Source organism: Kryptolebias marmoratus, linkage group LG21 (assembly GCF_001649575.2).
Source record: "Kryptolebias marmoratus isolate JLee-2015 linkage group LG21, ASM164957v2, whole genome shotgun sequence".
Taxonomy (NCBI): domain Eukaryota; kingdom Metazoa; phylum Chordata; class Actinopteri; order Cyprinodontiformes; family Rivulidae; genus Kryptolebias; species Kryptolebias marmoratus.
Window position 1 is genome coordinate 11,869,915 of NC_051450.1, and position 24,441 is coordinate 11,894,355.

At 40.8% G+C, this 24,441-nt stretch overlaps 3 protein-coding genes across 3 annotated transcripts; all 3 read right to left on the reverse strand.

The window, feature by feature from the left end:
* Nucleotides 1–483: 483 nt before the first annotated feature.
* Nucleotides 484–5,258, reverse strand: LOC108230366 (TNFAIP3-interacting protein 3-like). The gene is made up of 10 exons (XM_017406461.3): nucleotides 5,187–5,258; nucleotides 3,965–4,068; nucleotides 3,786–3,879; nucleotides 3,472–3,531; nucleotides 3,330–3,395; nucleotides 3,121–3,231; nucleotides 2,931–3,026; nucleotides 2,767–2,844; nucleotides 1,475–1,600; nucleotides 484–1,388 (listed from the first exon to the last, which is right to left on the reverse strand). The coding sequence occupies exons 1-10, from the start codon at nucleotides 5,187–5,189 to the stop codon at nucleotides 1,302–1,304; spliced, it is 825 nt and encodes a 274-aa protein (XP_017261950.1). The 5' UTR covers nucleotides 5,190–5,258; the 3' UTR covers nucleotides 484–1,301.
* Nucleotides 5,259–11,210: 5,952 nt separating this feature from the next.
* LOC108230355 (ADP-ribosyl cyclase/cyclic ADP-ribose hydrolase 1-like) lies at nucleotides 11,211–14,154 on the reverse strand. The gene is made up of 8 exons (XM_017406446.2): nucleotides 13,911–14,154; nucleotides 13,688–13,808; nucleotides 13,443–13,578; nucleotides 13,274–13,347; nucleotides 12,671–12,744; nucleotides 12,275–12,358; nucleotides 11,582–11,665; nucleotides 11,211–11,464 (listed from the first exon to the last, which is right to left on the reverse strand). The coding sequence occupies exons 1-8, from the start codon at nucleotides 14,063–14,065 to the stop codon at nucleotides 11,410–11,412; spliced, it is 783 nt and encodes a 260-aa protein (XP_017261935.1). The 5' UTR covers nucleotides 14,066–14,154; the 3' UTR covers nucleotides 11,211–11,409.
* A 1,517-nt stretch (nucleotides 14,155–15,671) lies between these two features.
* LOC108230245 (ADP-ribosyl cyclase/cyclic ADP-ribose hydrolase 1-like) lies at nucleotides 15,672–23,182 on the reverse strand. Its single transcript, XM_017406293.3, has 8 exons — nucleotides 22,929–23,182; nucleotides 20,990–21,116; nucleotides 20,755–20,890; nucleotides 17,707–17,789; nucleotides 17,115–17,188; nucleotides 16,941–17,027; nucleotides 16,715–16,798; nucleotides 15,672–16,617 (listed from the first exon to the last, which is right to left on the reverse strand). Exons 1-8 carry the CDS (start codon nucleotides 23,105–23,107, stop codon nucleotides 16,560–16,562), a joined length of 828 nt encoding a protein of 275 aa, XP_017261782.1. The 5' UTR covers nucleotides 23,108–23,182; the 3' UTR covers nucleotides 15,672–16,559.
* Between the last annotated feature and the right edge of the window lie 1,259 nt (nucleotides 23,183–24,441).

Genomic DNA, 24,441 nt, shown 5'->3' on the forward strand with positions numbered 1-24,441 from the left:
TCTGTGTAGCTAATTGAAAACAGCACATATAATTTTGAAAGCAATAAAAAGTCGTTTTGAACATATAAAAATCTTGTTACTACACTCCCAACACATTTGAAAATAAACGATTACGATAAGGGTGTGTTGATTTTACCCAGATACTGCAGGATTTAAAGAAATATTACTTTTTCTTCCCACTTCAGTCCATCCTAAATCCTAAACTCAAGTCAGCTGTGTTGCTTTATTTGATTTGTTTTCACTTTTCTCTGCAAAAATGTAGACAAGTCTGTGAACATTAGGATGAAAATCATTATCTTAGTGTCCTAAAGTAGCACTGCGGAGCAAACCAACCCATTGTTTTTAGTTAAATTAAAATATATATATATATATATATATATATATATATATATATATATATATATATATATATATATATATATATATATATGTGTGTGTGTGTGTGTGTATGTGTTTTTCAATAATAATAATCAGTTTCAACTGTTTTTTTTCTATTTTTTTATTTATTCAGGATTACAATTTACCCAGATTAGTTGTCGTTGTCACTTCCTGATGCTCACCAGTAGAGGTCAGTAGAGATCAGTGTTCACTTGCTGGCTGTCGTTTCCTTTCTTTTTTTTTTTTTAAACACAAATCTGAGCTTAAGTTTTCACACAATAAAATAGTTCCAGGTACAATTCTGTGTTTCCTTTGCAACATGGAAACTGTGCACTGAATCCCCGATATTTTCAAGATTTACCCCTAAAGAACAGGTCGGGTTTTTTTAAACTTCATTGACATTCTGCTGCTTTTGAGCAACTCGTACAATCCCCTGGATGTTGGAGCAACCCGAGCAGCTGTCATGGCCTGTAACACTGAGCGAACATGTCAAACCACCCATCATTCAGTGCTTTAACTTCGTCATAAATAAACAAGAGCCAGGAATGCGCATGTACAATCGATTCCTTTCAAACCTACATAAATATGCTGTACAAAATAGATGCATTTTCTTCTTTTTTCCTCCAAACATTTTCCTTCAGTCTTTTAGTCACGAAACACACAGGATGGTGTTGAAGAGACTTCTTTCTGTCCTGAGAGTAGAATAATTGGTTGTAGTCCCATGGCTTGAGCTTCTTTTCCAACCATGACGATGCTTTATTCCTCTTTTTTTTTGTTGCAGAAATGTTTCCGTTTCTGTCGTTTCTAGTGTTGAGCCAGTGCGGCAGCTGGCGTCTCTTCCCTCAGTAAAGCGGGACGGTCTCAGACCTCCGTTAAAGTGCATTTTTTCAAAGGCGTCCACGGGGAGCTCCGTCTGCCTGGAGCTAGGTGCTCGGCTGGTTGGCCTCCCAGTTCGACTGCTTGGCCCGACTGGCGCAGGAGCAGCAGTGCACCGGCCGCGGCGACGGCACCTGGAAGGACAGGCGCACTCGGTCAGGGTCCGCCCGTGCAACCCCGGACGGGTGTAGCCGCGAGCACGAAGAACGTTTAGCCGTACCTGAGATCTGAGGGCGCTCAGCTCGCTGTGAGCCTTCCTGTACCGCTTCTCCAGCTCCAGATACTTTGCCTTCAGCTTCTCTCTGTCCTTGCGCTCCCTCATGAAGTCGTCCTTGTACAGCTCCACCTGAACACGGAGGACAAGGACAAGGATGGTTGTTATTTTAGGAAATACTCATACGCACCCTGATCTTGTCAAAAAGGGTCAGTCAGTTTGGACTAAGTCTGTAAATGAATGTTTGTTCTGCATCAGCGCCGTTGGGTCAGGACTTCGCTGGGTTACCGCTTTTCTCTCAAATCACTGTGAGAGGGTTTAAGAATTGAGCAGATTTACTGTTTTTTTTTAAAAAAAAAAGATGTTTTCCAATCGTCGCAACTTCCTAACAGCTCCAATTTTTGTGTGGGAAGAGCCACGATGTTGCTTAACACATACAGCTTGCATTAAATAGTAACTGTTTTTAATCATTCTTTGTATGGCATTTAAATGGTATAATTGTTAATGTCCTGTAAGCTCGCTGCCTCTTGGCCAGGACTCCTTTGGAAAAGAGGTTTTTAAGCTCAATGGGACTTTCGTGATGAAATAAAAGTTAAATAAAAAAAAAAAAAATTGCCTTACTGAAATCAGCAAGACCTTCTCTAAAACTTAACGCAACTTAAAATTTCCCAGATTTCCCAGAGGGGCCACATTTGGCAAAGAATGTCTTCACACTTCCAACAAACTAACCGTAATGCAAATGTGACAGTGGTGCAGCGTTTTGCGTGACCCGCTTTTTAAAGATTTTTAAGCTTTGTGCTTAAAGACAGCAAATTCTGCTTTTCGGGCCGTGTTGATGAGCTGAAAGGTACAAAACTCTTATTACTGAACTCTTTGCTCATAGAGGCCTTCATTAAGTTGTCTTTTATTTTGAAAGTCTCAAAGCGTTTGTTTAACAAACCCTTTAACATTTCCAGTCTTTTATTGCCTCCGTCACAACTTTTTGTTTGCGTTCCACTCAAATTAGGGCATAAGTGTCTCTATAAATAGTGTATTTTCTTGGTTTAAATGCTTGACACCTTGAAATGCTGTCACATTTACAAAAAAAACAGTTTGGGTTTTATATTTTACACATTGCTGCAACTTAATTTTAATTTTGGTTCAGCTATTGTTCTTTGGACAGTAATGACTCAGTCTTCGTCCCGTTGAACCTGATGGGTTAACAAGGGGCATTTTCTTTTCTTCCTTTCTTTTTGGAACTGAAAACAAACAAAAAAAATCCCCCAAGCTTCCAGCGGCGGACGGCGCTCGAAATTCACCTGATGTTTCCAGACGTCTTGTGGCGTCTCGCTGCTGCCCCCGAGCTGCCGGGAGGTCAGGAGAGCCTCCTCTAGAGCCTGCGGAGAACACACGGACGCCAGCGTTAGAAACCCGTTAACGGGTGGGTGTGCTGAGGTGGGGGGGGGGGGTCAAAGCTCCTCACCTTGTTGAGGCGCCTGATCTCCTCCTGCTGGCGCGCCCCCCGGCGGGTCAGGGTTCGGTTCTGCGCTCGCAGCTCGTCGGCGGCGTCGCCTCCGGTCTGTGCAGGGGGGGAAATCAAACGAGGAGCTTAAGCGTCGGCGAGCTCGACTTTTTCCCGCTCGCCGTACGACGCCCTGAAGGTGCCTCTCTACCTGTCGCTCTGCCTTGCCCCTTTCTTCCTTTTTGAAGAACTCCACGTCCCTCTCTTCTTCCTCCTCGCCTTCGGAGAGGCCGCTGGGCTGGAGCGCTTTCAAATGTTGGATCTGAGCGTCGAGGAAAGAAGAAGAAGGAGGAGATGCTGAAACGAGGCGGAAGTGAAATAAACATAAAAATCAAAAGGTGAGATCTGACTGGCTCTTACCTTCTCCCTGTAATAGTGCTCCATTACTCTGTACTCTTTGGCCCACTTCTTGTTTATAGCGAGGAGCTGAGTGAAACAGAAAATCAGAAATCTTACAAACACTGAAACCACACACACACGTGTGTGTTGATGATTTTCTCACCTCTTTATTCTGCTCCTCCAAGACTTTCAGTCGCTCGTAGGTGCTGACCGACTCTTCTGGCTAAAAAAACAAAACAAAAGAAGAAGAGGGAAGAGTTAAAAAGTCACCCGCAAGCAGCCCAAAGCCTGTGACTCTTCATGCAGCATGACCACGGACTTCCTTTTTTTGCACATTTCTGGAAGTTTTGTTGTTGCGGGAACAGAGTACGCCGTCCCCTCTGAGCTCACGAAACTGAAAAGCGTTTCCTGAATGAGCTGTTCAAAAAAAACAAAAAAACAAAACAAATAAAAAAAAAAACAGGAAAAACCAACAACCTGTGCGTCAGCCGGTAAACCCAGACGATGACAAGCCGATTTTTCTGCGTGAAGCTTTTCGACGGCGTCACCGAGCGGCAAACACACCTCAAACCTAGAAAGACAAGACAAAACAAAACACAAGTTAGATCCGACGTCGTGTTGGATTAATGGCAGCAGAGCAACACGACGAGTCATACCTGCTGGCGTTGGGCAGCGATGGGTACAGTCTGCTGACCTGCTCGTGGTCTGCGGCCTGTCCTGTCGTCGCAGCGGGGCTCTCCTTCAGGCTCTTCCTCGCAGACTGTCGGAACACAGACTCAGGTGAAACACCGCTTACCCAAAACCCGTCGCCTCATTTCCTCAAATGTCATGATAAATAAAAATTCAGCTCAAATTGCAAAAAAAAAAAAAACCTGTTATTTGAGTTCATACAAGCTGGCGGGATTTGGCGCCAAAACGCCATATTACTGTAGATCTAACTACGTTTTATCTACATGTGGTGAATGGTTGCTACCGCAGACTCTGTGATGCTGAGTGCGCTGTGACGTGGCAGCACGTGACGGCTAATTCAAACCCACGGATGATGTAAACCGTCTCACCTCCACATGTTTACATCAGAAGAAAAAAAAATGGAATAAAGGTCAACTCAAATTCTCTTTTTGTTTAGAAGCTGAGCATATTTGCACTGAAGTCCGTGTTTTGTTTTTGTTTGTTGTTGTTTTGCCGATGGGCGATCGTGTCAGTACGCCTATCTTGTTTGTCTGTTAGGAAAATATCTCATGAAACAGTGGATGGATGTTAATGAAACCCCCAGAAAGTGATCAGGTGATTAACCTTTCGGAGTAGCTAAGAGTCATCCTCAACACGTACTCTGAGCACTTGTCCATATCCTTGTAATTCTTTTAAGTCCTCCTCATTAGTAGTTTAGGGTTTAAATCTTTCTTTGGATGTTTGGTTGTTTTGTTTTGTTTTTTCACTCATTTTCAATACCTGACCATTACAGAACATAGTCCAGAGTGCACTTTAAAAAAAAGCAAGATTACAGCAGAAGAACAGTATCTGAAAGTCATGTCTTTAGGAAATCAAGCAAAGATGCATCATCATCCAGCTGATCATTAGTTTCATTTTATTATTATTATTATTTTGTGTGCTATATATACTATTTTATGAATGTTTCAAGTTGTGCTAAATGTTAAGACTTCAGGACAAGCAGCCAAAGTCCAAAGAAACATTTTGAGATAATTAATTTAAAATATAAAGAGCTTAAGACTTTTGCACAGTACTCTCTATCATCCAAACTAGACAGAAACTGAGCTCCTCAAGTTATTTCCTTTGAAACGGAGACGTTGCTAAATCTAATATAAACAAGTCTGAGTAAAAATAAAAACCCGAGTCATATTTGGAGCGAGTTAAACTCACCATGCTGTAGTTCTGGTGCTCCTCCGCTCGCTCACGTCCTTTCTGCTGAGGTCGCCGACTCGCCGCGCACTTTAAATTCAACCAGGAAGCGGCGTGACGTCACGCGCGGCGTCCAATCGCGGCGCCGGGGTTCCCTGCCCCGCGTGCCCGCGCGCCGTCGCACGAGCAGGACTGTGTGTGTGTCGAAGGAAAGGAAAGTACGAGCCGTGTGACGGACGGCGAGTGCGGTAACAGGCGACGTGTTTACAGTACGAACCGATGACTAAAGCAGCGAAAAAAGAAAAAGAAAAAAAAAATACTGAGAGGGCTGCCAGAAAGCAGCGAGGTCTCGTGGCCACTTTTTTAGGGGTTTACATAAGCATGAATGTACACTGACGTTTAATATTTGTCACATAAAAAGTACCTTTTTTTTACTTTGTTTCAACGAGCTGCACACATATCCATTTTACCTTTACTGTATTTTAGAGCAAAAATTACACATGAAATGCTGAAAATACTTATTATGGAGACACACAAATGACAAAATGTAAAAAAATAAAATAAATATACAACATTTTTTGAAGAGAAACGTTGGTCAAATATTTGGAGATGTCGTGCTCTTAGCTCCTACCATGTCCAATTTTAGTTCAATATCCATAAAACTGACCGAATCGAGGCTATTTTTTCTTGCTGACTTTTGATAAACTGTGGCGGCCATTTTTTTGTGTTTTACTCCAAGCATACATGAGTTGTGGAGGTACATCCAGTGAAAATCCAACCATTGGTTTGTAATTTATTTTGCCAACAAGCAGGCAGATTGGAGTCCAGATGGCAAAGTTTTAAACAAAGACCTGTTATCACTCAGAATGAGCGTCGGGGATGACTCTCAGCTACTACCACCCCAGATTTTAGGCCAATATCTGTAAGACTGGCTAAGGTTTTGCTGGTTCTGGGGTTTGTTTAGTTGGCTGTTGCGGCCGTCTTGTTGTAGACGTTCATCCAGTGGTTACTTTTTGAGTGTTTGTGATCAAAACGAAGGCAACACGTTCGGGATTCGAACCTGCAACAAACTGGATACCAGTGGTGTCTGAGATGATAATACAAGAGCAGGGAAACGGGTAAAATCATTTATTTTTGCACTCGAGTTCTGTCTGTAAACATAGGTTTGTACAGTGGATGTGTCAGCATGTCGGCAGGAGCACATTCTGACTTCCTGGGTGGTTTGACTGCCGCAGCCGCGCCACGTTTCCCCACCACTAATACTGAAATGAAACCGTCCGGAGAAAAACGTAAAGCTGAAGGGACTGCGAGTTATGGGGAGAAATTACACATCGCTCTGGACTTATCTCGTTACATAATCTAAACTTGGTCTGTTCTCAAAGGTGTTGACTCAGAGCGGGTCGGTTTCAGGAAAGAAGAAGAGGGGAAACCACGTCCCTGCTCCTCCTCCAGTAAACACGGCTCTGCAGCTGGAGGACGACGGCGGCTCTTTTGCATATTTGAGGGAAACCTGTAAAGCTGGTGGATGTCGCCTGCCCTGTGTTCTCGTGGCCTGGTGGTCTCGCTCATCTGTCAAGAGACGGATAGACTTACTGATGGAGCATCCTTTGACTGGAAGCCACTTCCTGAAACAGTCCACAGAAATGTGCTTCCCCAATGACTCAGCATTAAAACTCACAATGAAGTAAATCATATATATTGTGTGTGTGTGTGTGTGTGTGTGTGTGTGTGTGTGTGTGTGTGTGTCTGTGGATTACTTGGGTAAAGTGGGAGCTTCCTCTTGTCATTGTAGCCGACGTTGGGAAGGTTTCACACAGAGTGCCGGATGTCCCATTATCAATACATTGTCTCAGTCTTGATGGTAGGAGTGACATTTTAGAAACAGACCAGACTGTGAAATTTAAAAGTCAAAAATCTCCAGGAAAAAGTGCCAATTCTTCACTGTAAGCATGACTGGATAACCGTAAACCAGTCACTAAAGTGAGTTTTTGAGCTAAAGCAGCAACTCTCCTAAAGTTGAAGCGCTAAAAAAAAAAAGGATTGTTTCCTCTTCAATGAATAAAAAAAAACTTTGCAACTTTTGAAACTGCCAATATAATTCCTATTTTTATCACATCTGAGCCAAAGGTTGCTGCAAACCGCATGTTTTTTGAGTACAAGGACATAAAAAATAGCTGCATTATGGGAGATCTTCGCGTGCCATTTTGTTTAAAACTCACAAATATTGTGGTTTGTTTTTGGAACTTTATTTTTAACAGGCGAAAAGTCCATATTCAAAGTCTGTAGGATGAGGTGCCGGTTTAATTTTCTCTCATGTGGTTTATGTTTCTGAACAACCAGCAGAGTTCTGTTCTGTCTGCGAGAGATAAACGTGACGCTATCACAATAAAAACTTTAACTGATATAAAAAAAAGCAAAATTCGGTTTAACAGCACAACAATATATGTTTATTTTTTTATATTGTGGCTTATACAGAAGAGCTGCACCATGTCACCCAGTAATCCAGAGAATGAAAGCAAAAAATATAAAATTCACAATGTAATATAGTTTATTCAAAGGTAAGTCATAGTCACCTAATGGAAGCAAAGATCAGCAAGAATTGAAAACAAAAATAAAAGCTAAAAGTACAAAAAAAATTAGGTTCACTGGGAGACAAACTCCTTCATGTTTTCTCATAAAAAGAAAAAAGTCTGGAAAAACGTGACATAATTGGTTTATTATTTGTTGTGTTTCATTTCTGTTGCACAGGAGGATGAATCCAAATCACCCGGACGACTTCTGTCGTAATCCGACATTATGTAACTTCCTGGATTGAACTGGAGGAAATTTACTTGAAAACTAAACTGGTGTCGTGGGGGGAAGGAATGTTTGGCTTTTCAGACCTCCTTCTGTTGCCTCCATGACCCAAACATGAATAAGCAGCAGAAAACCCACAGATAGATGCTCAAAGAGAGGATTTTAGACTGAGGCTTCACACCCTGGTGTATTGGCCCACAGTCAAATTAAAACCTTTCTTTTTTCTATATTACTTTTAGATTATGCAACAACACAGTGCTAGCACCTCATGGTTGGTTCTTGAAAACAACCTTGGTTATGGTTAAAACTACTGTACTACGAACAAGTTATTGGGCGTCCTTTTCTCAATTGCTTGGTAACATCTAAACATCCAAACACGCTATGATAACGACAACACTTTTGTAGCTTCTTGATTGTGCTTTGATCATTGGTTGGGGTTATAAATACTACTTGGTGAGGGTTAGAAAATTCATCTTCGTTCCAACCCTCACCTGTGGTCATGAGAAATGGATCCCGACCCAAAAATCAGGATCTCAGGGTGGTCGAGTCCAGCCTCAGAGACAGAGACAGGAGCTTCGTCTTCTGCATGAAAAGAAGTCAGATGGGGAGAATCAGGCACCTGGGGAAGATCCTGCTGGGAGGTGTGGAGTCCCAGTGAGGAGAGGAACGTCTTGGATGGATGGACATTAATGGACGCCATTTTGACACTTCACATACGGTTCCCCTTATAACAGCCTTATTATCGGCTGTTACCTCCTGCACATACTGTAAATCTTTAGGGTGGAGGACGACAGTCTCGAAGAAAGCAGGAAAGGGGCTGTGCCGAGTTACAAAATCCTCCCAGATGTCTTAAGGTGGTTCCTTTCGGCCCGCACATGTAGCAACGCGTCCCAATTTCTAAACGAGACACTCTCACATGACGTGCCACATAATGTGCTGGTTGCTAATGAACCCCAAATGTGACACATGATATTTTCAGAAGTTACATACAGGCACATTTCCAAACGCCAGCTAGCACAGTGAGTAACGAGCTATGTTTGGAGGTAAACGCATGACTCAAAAAGCAAGATTTCCCCACAGAAAACTGATGCTCCAATTCTGTGTGTAATCGTTTATTTGACTTTATTTGCTGAGTTTCCGCACTTAGTTCAAATCAGAAGAATATCTTTGAAGAACATAGATCCTTTTAATACACTTATTTCCATCAGAATGCCTTGTAAATCCATTAAAGATTTGTAAATATCACTGAACAGGCTTACAGTAGTTGTGTTCGCTAACTGTGGAGGAAAACGTGGGTTACGTAATGTCAAAAGAAGNGGGGGGGGGGGGGGGGTAGGTGACTTACAAACAGTGGTTACAGTGGAAACAAAACTTAAAGGTGGAGTGCACCAACAAAACTGATGATCATCTCAATCAAATACCACAGAAGCATTAAGGCGGGTCTCTAGGGATTTTTTTTTTTCAACTCAAAAACTTTACACTGAGCCGTGTTTAAAACAATCCGAATGTCTTCTTACACAAAAGTACCTGTTTCTTTTAGTCCAGAAATCACCTAAAGCCAGCAGAAAACCGTGCGCGAGTCCTATTTCCATAAACACTTTTTCTAAAGTTCCACTTCAAAATGAAACGTTTCGAGACTCAAAATGTTACTCTCCCGTTAAAAAGGGAAAACTTCAACCATCTGCGACAGGTTTCTCTTTCATTTTCTGGGGGAGACGAGATCTTATCACAGTGATGGCGCTGAAGTTTGTGAGCGACTGCCTACGTAAACGTGCTTATGTTTTGACCCAACTTCTAACCCCTCCTTCATTCATTTGTGTTGTTTCTTTTCTGAAAAGGTATTATTCCTAATGAACGTAGTATTGGAGTTTTCAAATGTTAAGTATAAATACACTGATGTCTACAAAGACTTAGTTTAGGACTGTGTTTGCTTTAACTACAACAATCTGTTGTACTCTGACTATTATTATTTTTTTGTTTTATATGGCAACATTCTTGAGCCTAAAATGGTCCAAAAATCATAAACTAATGGGCCTAGCATTTCTTGAAATAATGAATATCACTGGTTGCCTTTTATGTCCAAACACCTAAACTAAAATCATCTTTTTATATCAAAAAAATTGATTTTTATGGCCACTTATGTCAAAATAAGTAGTAAAAGTTGCTCACAAACATGGGATATCTGAAACCTTGTGCGATCTGTTAGCGCTCAGAGTATGTGTTGGCAGTAAGTCTCAACAACTACCTCAGCAAATTGTAGCCCCATATCTGTACATTTGACTGAATTACAGCCATTTTTGTGTTTCAAGTCGATTAGCTTTGGCAGCCATCTTGAGTCAGGTTGACTCCAAAAACGAATCAGTTGTAGATGTACATCCAGGGGTTACTATCGGAGAGTTTCGTTAAAATCTGCCCAGCGGTTCATGAGATATTTTGCCGGCAGTTGGTTCAAACCCAAACTTTTTGAACTCGACATGGAGCTCGTGTGCTTCTTCGGCCTGGCAGGACTGAGCGACAACATCTCCTGAGTTCTCGTTGCCTGCGCTCGTTACGCATCATCGTTAAAAGAGAATTACTTCATAAGTTTCCGTGTTGCCACATCAGCCCTTTACTAAAATATGAAAACTGTGACACAGGGCTTATAATTAGTGTTGTTGTATCGGTGGCAGTGGCGGTGACTCAGACTGCGACGGTGTTTACCGACATTACAGCTCTTGTCCCAGTGGCCCATGCTGTGGTTTTGCAGAGGGGGGCCTTCTTCGGCACCTGTGCAGCAAGAACCCCGAATGCCTCTTCCCAGCACCGACTCGGCCCTTTTACGGTACGTGTGACACAGCAGCAAGTCACCAGAAAGGAAAGAGGAGGTTCAGCTCTTCTCGACGAGCCTCCTCCTTCCTGTCACAGCACTCCCACTCTCGAGGGCTCGCACATCTACACGGCCGTGATTCTGTCTGTGGCGCTACACACACACACACACACACACACACTGGTTCACACACATTACTGACGAAACTTTGTGCGGCCTTGAACTTTAAACCCAGAAGCTGATGGGAGCTGATGTCAGAAGCACTTTCTGTTTTGTTCCGTGGTTAAAGCACATTTGCATACGCCAGAGTCTTTAAAGGTTGCCGTTTTTATGAGAAACAAAATAAAAGAAAGCAAACTTTCTGTTCAGACAATTTGTGTTCTGTGACTGATGTCCCAGCTGATACGGTACTAACTATTGTTTGACAGAACATGACAGCGAACAAAGGAATTATCTGTTTATTAAATGTCCCGCTGTAGACAGGTGTTTGGATAATCTGAATCAGAAACTGAGTCTAATTCTGACTGGACTGATGAGCTAACGGCTGGTCGGAAGGAAAAACAGGATTGATCTCACAACAACAACAAAAAAGGTACAAAAAATTCATATTAATAAAATAAACAATTAAATAAGTAAAGGATTTTAACTCCAACAGGACCCGGTTATACCGTCCTCAATGCACTGCTGGATACGAGCTCTACAATAAAAGACAAAACAAAGACAGTTAGAAATGAGCAGGGAAATATATGTTGTTTAAGTAAATATATACAACAGGTGCAACAGCCCCTTTATTGTATTTGGATGGTGTACATACTCAGTCACCGGCTTGCAGTCGTAGGCAACGTTTGGGTCCAGGATCTTCCGTAGGATCTGTAGAGATTCCTGGTTACAATCTACCCTGTGAACAATAAATGCACAGCAAACACAGAAGTAAAAAAAATAATCATTTATTAGTTATTAATAATATATTGAATTAAAACAATGGTAAGATGCTTTGTTTTTTGTTGTTTTAACCATCAAGTCTTCTTGTCATTTGCTTGCTTTAGCCCTACGGATTTTCACTCCAAAGGTTAAATCCCAAAAAAATTAATAAACATAAGAATAAAAGTCAGTCCCAGAATTAAGGCATGATACTAAGCTCTTAAACAATGTGCTTCTGGTTTCTTTTAAAGGCACACTTCGTGTTCACTGTGTACATTACTGAGTCCAAAACTGCCTTGAAGTGCTCAGTAATTTATTTTGAACCAGGTAAAACCCCCATGGTTTTGTTGTGTACCAGGTTACACATCATCAGCTTGATAAGAACACGAGTCCTGTCAGAGTTATTTTTGTTCTTTAAGCTGAGGCTGATCAAAAACAAACTCTACAGCTGTTCACACAAAATATCTAGATCCAAAGTATTACAGTGCTGCACTCTGAGCATTTAGAAATTGAGGCAACTAGCATGCACAAAGTAAATAATTAGGAGAGTTTTTGTTTTTTAAAAAAAGAAAAGTAATAGCCTTACTTATTGTTCTTGGTGACAAGAATAACAGTCAGGCTCTTCACCTCGGGGTACTTCAGTTCTGGAACTTCAACCTTGCCAAAAAAACTGGGGAAAAAAACAAACAAACAAACATTTTGTACATCAATTCAGTCTTGATGTTGCTTCTCTAAGAATATCTTAGAAAAATCGATTAAAAAATATCAGTTGTAGAGATTTTTTTGAAGAATAGCTTTTAAAGTTCAGTCAAATCCCTGCTTGTTTAGACAGATTAAATGTTTTACTAGAGAAAATCCTGACACACCCCTATAGTTACATAAAATATTCTTTTTTTTCCAATAGATTTTTGTCATTGTTACACACTGACATTTTCTTTCTTTCTTTTATTAACCACTTTAGCAGAGATTCTATAATACTTACCCGTTGGGATTGAACGGGGGGTTTTTCTGTCCATTTAGCATTACAGTGGTACTTCCACAGGCATAAGCTGCAAACTACAAACACACAGGTTGTGGGTCAAAAGTATCTATACCTTTCAAAAACAAAAATACAACACATACACTGCAGCAAAGACCTGTGGAATACATCTTCCATCAGGTTTCCAGATTTTAGCCACTCATTAGGTTCTTTCTAATTCAGTTTAAATGTTATGAAAGCTTGTCTATTTTAAAATTAGAGTGCTGAGGGCAGAGGCGGCAAAACTACACAAGAATGTATATCAAACAGGGAATAAACTAAAATACAAGGATTACAAGAAACATGAAAATCAAATGCATAAGATAAAAAAATAACTTCAAATACCCAAATCCTGACAAAATCTTTCTCCCTGGATCCACTGAAAGGTAAAATGTACTTTATTATTATTATTATTAATAATAATAACATCTGAATGAGCCAAATCAAGAACAGCATTGTTTCTGATCTTTCACTAGGCCCACACAGAACCTTTATCTTTTACATAAAAATGAACAATTTCTTATCTGACTGCATGTTTTCTGGGAAATGCTCTTTGTGGGTACTCACTCTGGCAGATGCTCCCATCCAGAATGAAGAAACAGTGTTGACCGGGCATTTCTCACACAAATAGGTGAATGTGTCTAAGACATAACCCAGATACAGTCACAGAACACATCACATGCAGGATCTGTAGAAATATTTCATTATAATACGTATCCCCAGCTCTTGTTCTTACCTTTGCTGCCTTTCCTTCCACACCAAGTGAGACGGTTCATTATGTGACCCAGCAGTGTGTCCTCCAGAGTGATAAAATGATCCCGTTTCTGAGTGAACCTGTGGACCAGGTCTTTTGTGCCACTCCAGAACATCGTCTAAACCCAGAACAGCACAAATGTCACACTTGTGCTTCATATTGCTACAATAGTATTTTTGAAAAATGTATTATTGGCCCAATTCAACTGCATAAACAGTAATATTTACTTTGCCACATGAATGTGTCAGAGGGTTCTCCGTAAAGAGTTGATCATAGTTACTTTCTGCAAAGCCGCACGGAGCCTGACCCACATAGGCTTCCTCAAATGTCTGTCGTACTTGTTCACATCTGAAAACAGAGTAAAACCAATCGGCGTCATTGCTTCATGAAGGAAATAAAAGTTCCCTTGAGCAGACAGGCGTTTTAAAAACCAGACAGAGGACCGATTACCTTTGCTTTGTCTCCGAGAAATTCTGACATTTCTTCATGAATGTTGCTCTGATCTGAGTGGTTCGAGGAGAGAGCAGTACTGTTGGTGGAACCACGATGACAATAAGCGCAATAAACACAGCGCCGGATACAGCCAGGATAGTTTTTAACTCCATTTTATGGGCTAAAATAGCAAATAAAGCGCTAGACTTAGAAATCAATAAACCTTGCAGAGCTGCAAGTGTCCCAAACACAGTCACCTTGCCAGCAGTCAAAGGTTGTATCTATAAACCTTGTCTTATCAGTTGTTATAAAAAGAAATGGGCCGGCGCAGATGGAGCATATAGGTAGGTGGGGTGCAGCTTGTTTTGTTTTGCTTCATTTTGACAATTTTAAATGGAATTTAAAAAGGTATTTTTTGATGACTCCTCAGTTTTGAAGTGATTTGCAGATTTATTATGTCTTCCTGTCGGCAGTGATCAGAACTGCAGGCAGAGCCAACAATCTCAAAGGAGAGAGGAATAATTTCGCCCCATAAACACATTCTGCTGGGTTTTAACTCGATACAGCTGCAGCAAAACCTGCTGCGTCCAACAGTGGAGACTTTGTCTGAAAATCCACGGAGCTTTAAAGCAAAGAAGTGTAAATATATTTGCGTACCACTTCTTCAGTTTCATAGGTTTTAGAATTATATAAGAGTTTGTTGTTAATTTTGAGTATTATTGCAGATTTATTGTTTATAATGAAATTAGAAATCCAGTCCAGAAAGTTGTGTACCTGTCTTATTTTACAGAGTTAAATTGAAAGATTTTCCCATTTTGACTGTGTGTGTGTGTGTGTGGTTAGTGATTATGGAAACGAATGTCTGCCCCACTTGTAATTGTTTTCAAGAGCCTCTATTGGAAATAGGTCAATCTATTTACAGAAACAACTGCAAGCAAAGATAAAAATACAGTACACGAGGAAACAGAGTTTGTACAACTCTAACAAGGTTGAATCTTTGTTATAAGCCTCTTTATTTTACAATCTGAACTCCTCAGCCTGTCTTTTTATTTCCGTTTCTTTGGATATTGACTGTCTTTTAATCCGTTCTGTTAATATAATGTCAGACAGCTGCAATAAAGTGCAATTCTTGCACCGTGATGGCCGATCTGTGACCAAACATGTTCCAGTTTTTGTCCGAACTGTTGGTGTTCGAAGTCGCCAACCTTGCTGTGAAATGAGCCCACTGCCAAAAAAAAAAGCTTTCGAGACCCGAATCCAAATCTGCCCTTACCCTTTTCTGTTCATAACTCCACCAGTTTTGACAAGCTGAAAGCGAATCTAAACCACGGCAGATCCTCCTCGGTGTCAGCTGGCTGTCGGCGCTCACTCCTGACGAGCTCTTCATTCGTGTTTCCCATTTTATTTTAACTTATTAGTCTTATTATTTTATTAACTTATTATTTTATTCTTATTAGTCGTTTACAATAAACCAGTGAATCCCTGGAATCCTGAAAGAACTGCAAAAAGCCCACAGAGGACCTCAAAGTTACCATAAATAAAAATGCTCTTGTTTTAACTTATTTAGGAGAATAGGAAGTGGGAAAGAAAAGTGTGCATTTACTAGAATAAAAATAATTAGTAAAGAAAGTGTTCGGCATGGGATCACTGGGTCACTTCTGCAGATCGTGGTTTAAAACATTTAAATGATCTCTTATTAAACTTAATTAATCAAACGTGGATCATTTACAGGAATTCCAAAACAAGATGTGATAAAAAAGTCTTTAAATGAGTGACTGATTAGGACATAAAGCTCCCTTTATTACCTTCTGTGACACGATTATTCATTTACACTCACATTAATAAGTCACTACAGAACCGTTTCTTAATGGGCTACAGTATTTAATGTAAGTCCAACAGCTTGTCCCTTTTTTCTGGTTTTGTTATTAAAAGAAACTGACGATGCAGTAAAAGGTTGTACAGTTGTGCTCTTGATGCCTTTTTTTTTTTTTAACCAATAAACTGTGAAGTCAGGAGGCACTGGGTTAAAAAAAATACAAGGAGATTTATGAAACTTTCTGAAAACTAAAAAAAACGAGAACAAGTCGACCGAGTGAGAGGTGACAGATCCGGACGTGAAAAACTGGGAGTGCGGGGGGGGGAGCACACGGCATGATGGCAAAAAAAAATCACAGAAGAAGAAATGAGGACATCTAGAGACAGCAACAGAAACACATATAAAACAGAACTTTAAAAACTGCTTATACAACTGATTATTTAGACGAAAACCCTCAAATATCTATCATAAAGATGAAAGAAAATAATCTGCATCTTTTTATTATCTCCATCTCAGTCATTCAGTGGACAGAACAGTTTATAATGTCATGATATTAACATTTAAACACTCTTTTCACTATTCATGTTCATCACTTGAACACATACCGTATAGGAGCGTTTCTCTTTAACATGATAATAATAAAAAATGATCTATAAAATCCTAAAATTGTAAACACATATTTTCACAACTTTTATGAAAAAACAAAACAAAAACAGATTACCTGTTGTGTTAAACTGCCCTACAAGTATAAAAGTATTGTAGTTTTGCTTATAGAAATCTTAAACGGAGACAAAAAGAAAAAAGAAGAAAAAAGTGAGGCAAATCTCTTGTTTTCTGCCTCGAGGTGTTTTTCACCAGCAGGAACCACAAGCTTTCTCCGGATCGGAGCCGCACTCCTGGATCTGGGTTCTGTGGCAAGAAGGGAAAAAATAAATAAATCAAAGCGTTGTAAGAAGACAGAAACATCCAAATAATCAGCTCTTTTTTTTTTACACCCGTTACTCACTCAGGCACTTCCTTGCAGTTGAATTTAATTCCCTCAGCCAGCTTAGACTTCAAGTTTTCAAAGGACTGATTTGTGCAGTTTGACCTAAAGAAGGAGAAAAAAAAAACAGGCTTTTTAATTTTGCAGACAAAAAAAAAAAAAAAGGACTTTTATGTACTTATCAAATGTGGTGAATCGTAAAAATCCAGGGAAATGGTGTGATCGGAGGAAAGGAAACGAAGCTTACACAACGTTTTTCTGCGTGACGAGAACCACATTCAGGTTGTTGACCTTGTCAGATTTCAAGTTCCCCACCTCGATGCTGGCAAAAATGCTGAAGGTAAAAGTGACAGAGGTTTATTAAGACTAACGCAGCGCCTTTCATGTTAAAACCGTTTGAGCATCAAACTGTCGGGCTGACCTTGAAGAGTCGAACGGTGTGGCGATGGAACCGTTCAGCATCGCAGTGATGTTGCCACAAGCAACGTTTGCAAACTGCACACAGGAAGTGGATGTTAAAGGACAGTACACTGCAGGTTTAAACAAAATATATACATTATTATTGTCATTATAAGCTTTCGGCATCAAACTGCTGCACCGGATTTTGCAAAATTGATTTCCTGAACGCTTCAGACCACAGCTTATGTGGATCTGCGCGGGTTTTATTGAAGCTTTACCTGATTGTTCTCATGAAAACAAGTTTTTGTGTGGCTCAGGAGCCTGTTTTTAGTTTGAGCTAAGAGTGTCTCTGCTGCCGAACCAAACCAGGGCCTCTCTGTGTGGGCCGGTGCTCACTCAGGAGAGAGCTGTGCAATGTGGCTCCATGGAGACCGACACAAAGCCTCATTGACGAAGATCCGGGCAGTGCAACCTTTTTTTTTTTGTTCTTTTTTTTTGGGTCTTATAGTCGTCTCCATCAAAATCCACACGGAGCACATCTGTGTTGCACGGAGCACCGCTCGCTGTGGTATTTCTCTGATGGAAGAACCTGCAGATTGTAGCTTTTGACTCACAGCGGCCGAGGCTCGATTCCAAAACGAGCGGACGGGGTTGTTGATGCAGTCGGTCCATCTGGGGCAGCCCGTGGTGAATGTTTCTGCAACAGAAGCAACACAATCAGCGTCGGCGAGCTGCTCGCTGGGGAACAAACCCGACACGACGGGACACTGTGGCAAGATGCTGGACCAAAGACAAGAGGGGACAAAATACTGAAAATAAATAAATAAAGTGCCCCGAAGGGATGTTATAGGTCAGAGGTCCCCAACTCCTGGGTCGCAGACCGGTACCGGTCCGTGGGTCATTTGATACCGGGCCGCACAGAAAGAATAATTAACTTACAGTATTTACTTTTTTTTTTAATTTTCTGAGTCTGAACGACATTAATTTTGAAAACTGACCGGATTCTCTCCACTACATCCGTCTATGACTCATTCTTGATGCGTGTCAGAACGCTTATCGAGGTCACGTGATCCGTTACCGCTAAAAACAAACCCACAAGCAGCACAATGAGTAAAAAACAAACGTCTCTGGAAGCCCTGGATGGGACCATCTGGTTACTGAGAAACAGGCACAGGGTTCCACTGATTCAGCGTTATGGTGAGTTGTTTTCTTTGTGCACTTTATATTTGTGGTGCATCTTATTTTGAAGGGCATGTTTAAACCTCGCCATACTGACCAGAGAACATCAGGGGGAGGAGAGGGTGTTATTCATGTTGATAACACAACACCAGGACGCAGCTAACAAAGCTGAGAGTACACAGTGGATTTACGTTTATTATGTTTTAAAAATACCCCCGTTTTCATGCCGCTCGTATCATTTTATTTTGTTGCATTTATCCAACACCTTTAAAGGCCGGTCCGTGAAAATACAGTCTGATAATGAACCGGTCCGTGGAGCTAAAAAGGTTGGGGGCCACTGTTATAGGTGACACAAACCACATGTGATAGCACTGTCAAGCCAAAACATCTGAGTGAGATCTTATTTGTTTTCCTCTTGAGGTTCCTCATGTTCTTTTATTTTAGCCTCAGAGGTTCTAACTTCCGGGTCAGTTTTGTTCATCTGTAATCAGCTCACCTGTGTTTTGCTCAGTAATCACCCCTCCTAGTATTTATACTCCTGGTTTACCTCAGTCCGTCGTCAGATCCTCCTGTTAATCCTGTTATCCTGGTCACTTTGCTCTGCTGCCGCTCACTGTTTGCCTCGGATTTTTGTGATTAAAGTTATAGATCTTTATCCTGATCCTGCTTCCCCGTGTGTGTGTGTGTCTGCATTTGGAACTTTCCAACAACCTCGCCTCGCCTTTCACGACAGGAGGATCTGACCGCAAAATGGACCCAGCAGGCAAGTTTGAATTTCTTAGCTGGGGAGCAAAAAAAAACAAAACAAACCACAAACAACAACAAAAAAATAAATCTACGATGCCAATGCTGTGTCTCTACAACCCCAACAACATCTGGGTGTACCCCTCACTTATCTAATCTACTGTCTACAGCATCCCTTCAAGCAGTAAAGACTTTTTCTGATGCTGTCGATGGGAAGTTATGTCCTCAGAGGAAACTTTGAGTAGCTGAGATTCGCCTGTCCAAGCCCTGGCTCGTAAACAACCCCGGAACGGCTAGGATTTATGATGTAGGCGGAGGAGGAATCTCGATGAGCTTTGGAGGCTCCTCAGATCTGATCCTGTCACTTGGGAAGAGGAGAGCGGGTCATTTTGGGGGCGTGCAGTTGTCCCTTAAAGAGAGCGACAGCTCCGACCCCGACCACGGCTCCACGGCAAATCAGGAGCCATCTTTTCAGGTTGTAGACTTGGAGGCTGGTAGGGGACCTCAATTTGCAAGAAAATGGGCTAATTTTGTATTTTTTTTGTTGCGGTCTCACCGATTTCTTAGTGTTCCGGTCAGTTTTGTTCTCTGCATTTTACCAATTGCACATAGGAGCACACCCACCCACCTCTGCTCCCCCACCCGCCCCATTTACTGATTTACTGTATTAACTTCAGAGCACATCCAGACAACCAAATGGCCACGTTTTGAGTCACTAACTTTTAAAAAAAAGGTAGCTTGTTGTCATGTGCACCACTTGCAAAACTGTCACAGACATTATTTGGTTGCCCGGCCTCCCACACGTTTAGAAATTAATCTACGGGGGTACAGTGCAGTGAGATGTTACCTTTAGAGGAGGTATGGTAATGTCACGACGTAAGGGATTTTGTCAACTGTTCCCAGTATGATTTCCTCGAGTTTCCTTGTGTTCTTGTACAATTTCAGCCCTCACATTTCCTCAGCAGTTCTGACTCCCAGCTCCACCCGTGTCTACTTTTTAATCTGTAATCAGCTCACCTGCGCTTCACTCAGTAATCACCCGCTCCGGTATTTATACTCCTGGTTCACCTCATTGTCAGATCCTCCTGTTAATCCTGTTATCCTGGTCACTTGGCTCTTTTGCCGTTCACTGGTTTGCCTTGTGTTTTTTTTTTAAATTTTTTTAAAGTTCCCGATCTTCACTCAGATCCAGCGTCCTCATTTGGATTTTTCCAACTCAGCTAACAAGCATTACTCCAGTTTATGAGAATTCATCTTTTATTTGAAAAAGTACAGCATTTTTTTCCCCCCAAACAGAAGTTTAAAACACCTGCTCAAACAAGCATAATTTGATGGCAAACCCTTATGGTCAAACAGTTTTGTGTTTTATGCCTTTTTTGATGTGAGGGATGGCCCAACCTCTCAGTGGGTTCGAAACAGGAAAAAAGTAACAAAAACTTAACTACTGTCAGTATCAGTTCTAATAATTGATATGAAAAGTAAAAAGCAACACAGACAAGACTGGCAGCACTTTTCAGAATTTTAACTATCTCTCATGAAAAGGATATAATTAATATCAGTGGGGAGCGGCATGGGGGTGCAGCGGTTAGAGCTGTCGCCTCGCGGCGAGAAAGTCGCAGGAACGCCTCCCATGTTTTGCATGTTCATTTGACATGTAGGGACAAGCAAGTACCATTACTCCTTTCTATACACTAAACCAGTCACGGGGGGGGGGACATATTTTTGTTCAGGACTCTTACCAGAGCTGCCCTTCTTTCCACACCAGGTCAGCCCGTCCAGGACAGATCCCAGAACAGTGTCCTCCAGGGTCTGAAAACACTCTTTCTTCTCAGTAAATTCGTGGACCACATCCTTTGTCTTGCTCCAGAACATCATCTAGCCCCCAAACACAGTTAATAAATGACATCGTTAAACTTTTTTTTTTTTTCCGCCTCACCACACACATCTGAACAGGCTGAGTGAACAGATTCTTACTCTGTTGCACGAAGGTGTAAAGCTGGTTGCCTCAATGAAGGGATCGTAGGCTTCCATGGAAACGTTACAGGGATCTTTGTCCACATAGGCTTGTTGGAACACTTCCCATGCATGTTGGCAGTTTTTTCTGGAGGGTGAAACATAAAATATGGGGTTTTCTGAAGGTCTCTGATTGCATTTTTCTTGCATTTTCAGTCTAGGGTGCAGGGCCGTAGCTACCATTGAGGACACCGAGGTCCGGACCTCAGTGTTTTTCTGCTGTGTATATAATAAAAAAAATTAATCAAAACAACACTTTTGAATGGAGTGGTTCTCTGCGTAGCTCCACCAGTTTACTGTAGGAGGCGCTGCAACTGTGTGCAGCTGCAGCCAAACTCAATGTCTACAAAGAAGAGTGCAGCTTTGCGTACCTTTCTGCTAAAATAAAGACCAGAAGAAGAAGAAGAAGAGCGCCACTTACGGTGAAACACAACCGAGGTAGCTCGCTGAAAATATTCTCCTTCAATTCCACGAAGCTGAAGTTGGTTTCCGATTCGAAAAATGGCTAAAGGGAGATTCCACCTAATTTTTCACTCCCGTCAGCATCTTTAATCTACTCTAGTTAAAAAACTACAACACCTAGACACTTCAAACCTGGAGCAGATTATTCTGCACTGATTGCAGAACATTTAAACCAAGTATGTGATTTGTGAAACCTCAATAAAGGGGGATTTTAGTTCTTATTTTTTTTTACATCTGGACCACACTAGAACTGGTCCAGCTCCAAAACGACAACACCTCACTGGAATTTGATAAAAAGGTAAAATCTTGTGTTTTGAATCAACATTCATATAAACTAATTCATGTAATTTCAGTGAGTCATCATGGTTGTGCCCTGAGTCCTCTGTTGCTTCAGATGACATTGAGCCCCATGGATTTACAAACACATGTCATATACACATTCAAGTCACTTGTTTTAAATAAATGCTTCTATATAATTAAGTTTTGGTCTTCATTGGAACTGATGTGCAGGGGGATAATGAGTGGTTGACCTCAGTATTTTTTAAAGTCTGGCTACGGCCCTGCTAGGGTGTGACCATTTTCAGAAAAACTGTTGCTAGTATTGGTTTTTTAATTCCCCCAACTCTGACTTGTAAATCATTCAGGCACAAAACAACTCCTAAACTCAAGGGAAGAAAAAAAAATAATTAAAAACATTTCCAACTGAATTTTTACGCTCTGTTTTTCCCCTGCAGCCAAAAACGATTCAGTTTTTTTTGGCTGCAGCTGTTCACCAGCTGTAGAGAACGAGTAATAAAAAGCCGCCATAGTCCAGAACAAAGACTGAACAGAAAAGAAAATCTAAAGAAAAAAAAACCATACAGACAGACGCTTCAGAAGCCCTGCGAAAACTACTGATCAAGACCACTTAAAAAGGAGTGACAAGAAAGTCTGTGAAGCAAAACAAAATAAAAAAGGGCTGATTTAAACTGTCCCTCTTTTCTGAAACTGTAACAAGAATATTCAAATTATTTCTAGTTCAAGTTTAAACGATACAGGGCGGTCAATAACAAGTCAAAATGGACCAACATGTGGGCCAATCACCAAAACTCAGAGGGATTATTGTGACTGTAAAGTTGCATTAAACTTGATTATTTAATGTTTTTGTAGAAACTCTTTTAGTGTGTGTCAAGGTAGGTCAAAACAGCCAATATAGCTTGTCCTTAATCCTATCTCCAGTCGACAGTGACTTGACACAGAAAGAAGTGGACATGGTGGGTGTTTTCTGACTGCACTGGTTCAGGCTTAAAATGAAACAAAACTACATTTTGTGCTGTTAGAATTTACTTTATTCTGACACTGAGCTGACCTTATCAGGCTGAGACACTCCCATGATACACGCACAGTAAAAATAAATGAATGAGTCAAATAAAATCAAATAAAAAGCAGCAACACTTACACTTGGAACTGTTGGCACCTGTTGAGAAATGTAGGCTTAAGGTCATTGCTATCCTCGCGCAGGGTCAGTCCCAAAACGACGGCGAGGATGACGATGAGAAGCAGGACAGCGAGCACGCCCAATATGAAGCTACATCTCCTCCGTCTCTTCCCCGGACCACCGAACTCCCCCTGCTCCATTAAAACAAAAACTATTTCTTCACACGAACTTCCGCTCACAAGGTGTTTGTTGTCACTGCTATATGACTACGGCTCGGACCGCTATTTATAGTGTGGAGTGGGTTGCCAAATAGAAAATGACGAACTATCGTACTGCTGCTTTAAAACTATCGCGTTTTGACCTAAACTGTCGTATATGTGCGGGCGGGGGGCGCGCTTTTTTGCTTAGTGGTGGAGGTGAAGGCAGGGACAGAGATGTCAAAGCTATTGCATATTTGTTTTTTTTTTAACACCTAAAACTGTCGTTTAAATACGAAAGTTACCTTATACCTGGCAACACCGGCCACGCGAACCAATAAAGCGATCCGGCGCGCGGCCCCGTTGACTCTAAAGTGAGGAATCTGTTGCGTTCAAGGACGGCTTGGTAAAAAAGGTACGGAGTTGTTTTAACTTGATTCAATAACCCACAAGTAAAAGGAGAAAAATGTTATTATTAAAATAAATTAAATCCCCTCACGTTCAATGTACAGAACGCCCACTGTTTAGTAATGATTTAATTAATTAAAAACAGATTTTTTTTTCTGAAATATTGTGAAGTGCAAGAAAACGCTTGAGTGTGATTATTAATTATTATTGTTATTTAAACACATGCAAAATATTGGATATTTCAATAACTTGGGGACTTTTTTGCATTATGATTTCTACATCTCTTTTGGGTATTTATGTTAGAACAAGAGACATTTCTAAGGTTTTAATTGCATGTAATTTAGACGCATTTGCACCACAGCTTAGACATTTTATGAACAAACAAGTTTTACATTAAAGTGGCAAAAACAAAATGATAACTACACTAAAAGTAATTAACTGATGTCACATAAAAATGCTGGAAACACAAAATTTGAAATCAAGAATAACAAACTAATAACTTGTGACATCACTCAACAAAAACGTACGATCAGTAAAATCAAGTTTGTTGCACATACTTGAGCTAAAATGAGAACAAAAAGACTTGAAGGTTTCCAAGCTTTTAGAAATTCTTATATAGTTGTGTAAATTATTTCACAAATTAAACCCAACGACTGCAAAAAGCACAATCTGCTCTTCTCATGTGCTTAGCTTTTGGACCATTTAGTTGGTTGACTGGTTGTTCTAGAAGAAATATGTAAAATATCCTTTATAGAACAAGGCCAGACCATTATGAGCTTTAAAAACAAAAGCTTAAAATAAATCTTGTAAGCTACTGGAAGCCAGAGGAGTGAGGCAAATACTCCTCATTTCTGTCAACCAGCATCTGATGACATATGTACAGATGCACATGTGTATTGTAGCTTATAATACTTATACAAAATGCTTGC

Bases quoted from the DNA above. Each gene is read 5' to 3' on its own strand.
- LOC108230355 (XM_017406446.2), bottom strand. From the start codon at position 14,065: ATGGAGTTAAAAACTATCCTGGCTGTATCCGGCGCTGTGTTTATTGCG. The intron at 13,579-13,687 runs GTAAATATTACT...TTCTGGGTTTAG, and splicing joins TGACACATTCATGTGGCAAA to ACGATGTTCTGGAGTGGCAC. The intron at 11,666-12,274 runs GTAAGGCTATTA...TATTGTTCACAG, and splicing joins CTTGTCACCAAGAACAATAA to GGTAGATTGTAACCAGGAAT.
- LOC108230366 (XM_017406461.3), bottom strand. The intron at 3,880-3,964 runs GTATGACTCGTC...TTGTCTTTCTAG, and splicing joins TCGCTGCCCAACGCCAGCAG to GTTTGAGGTGTGTTTGCCGC. The intron at 1,389-1,474 runs GTACGGCTAAAC...CTGTCCTTCCAG, and splicing joins TGAGCGCCCTCAGATCTCAG to GTGCCGTCGCCGCGGCCGGT.
- LOC108230245 (XM_017406293.3), bottom strand. From the start codon at position 23,107: ATGGAGCAGGGGGAGTTCGGTGGTCCGGGGAAGAGACGGAGGAGATGT. The intron at 21,117-22,928 runs GTAAGTGTTGCT...TTCACCCTCCAG, and splicing joins AGGTGCCAACAGTTCCAAGT to AAAAAACTGCCAACATGCAT. The intron at 17,028-17,114 runs GTCAGCCCGACA...TTTTACCTTCAG, and splicing joins ACACCGTTCGACTCTTCAAG to CATTTTTGCCAGCATCGAGG.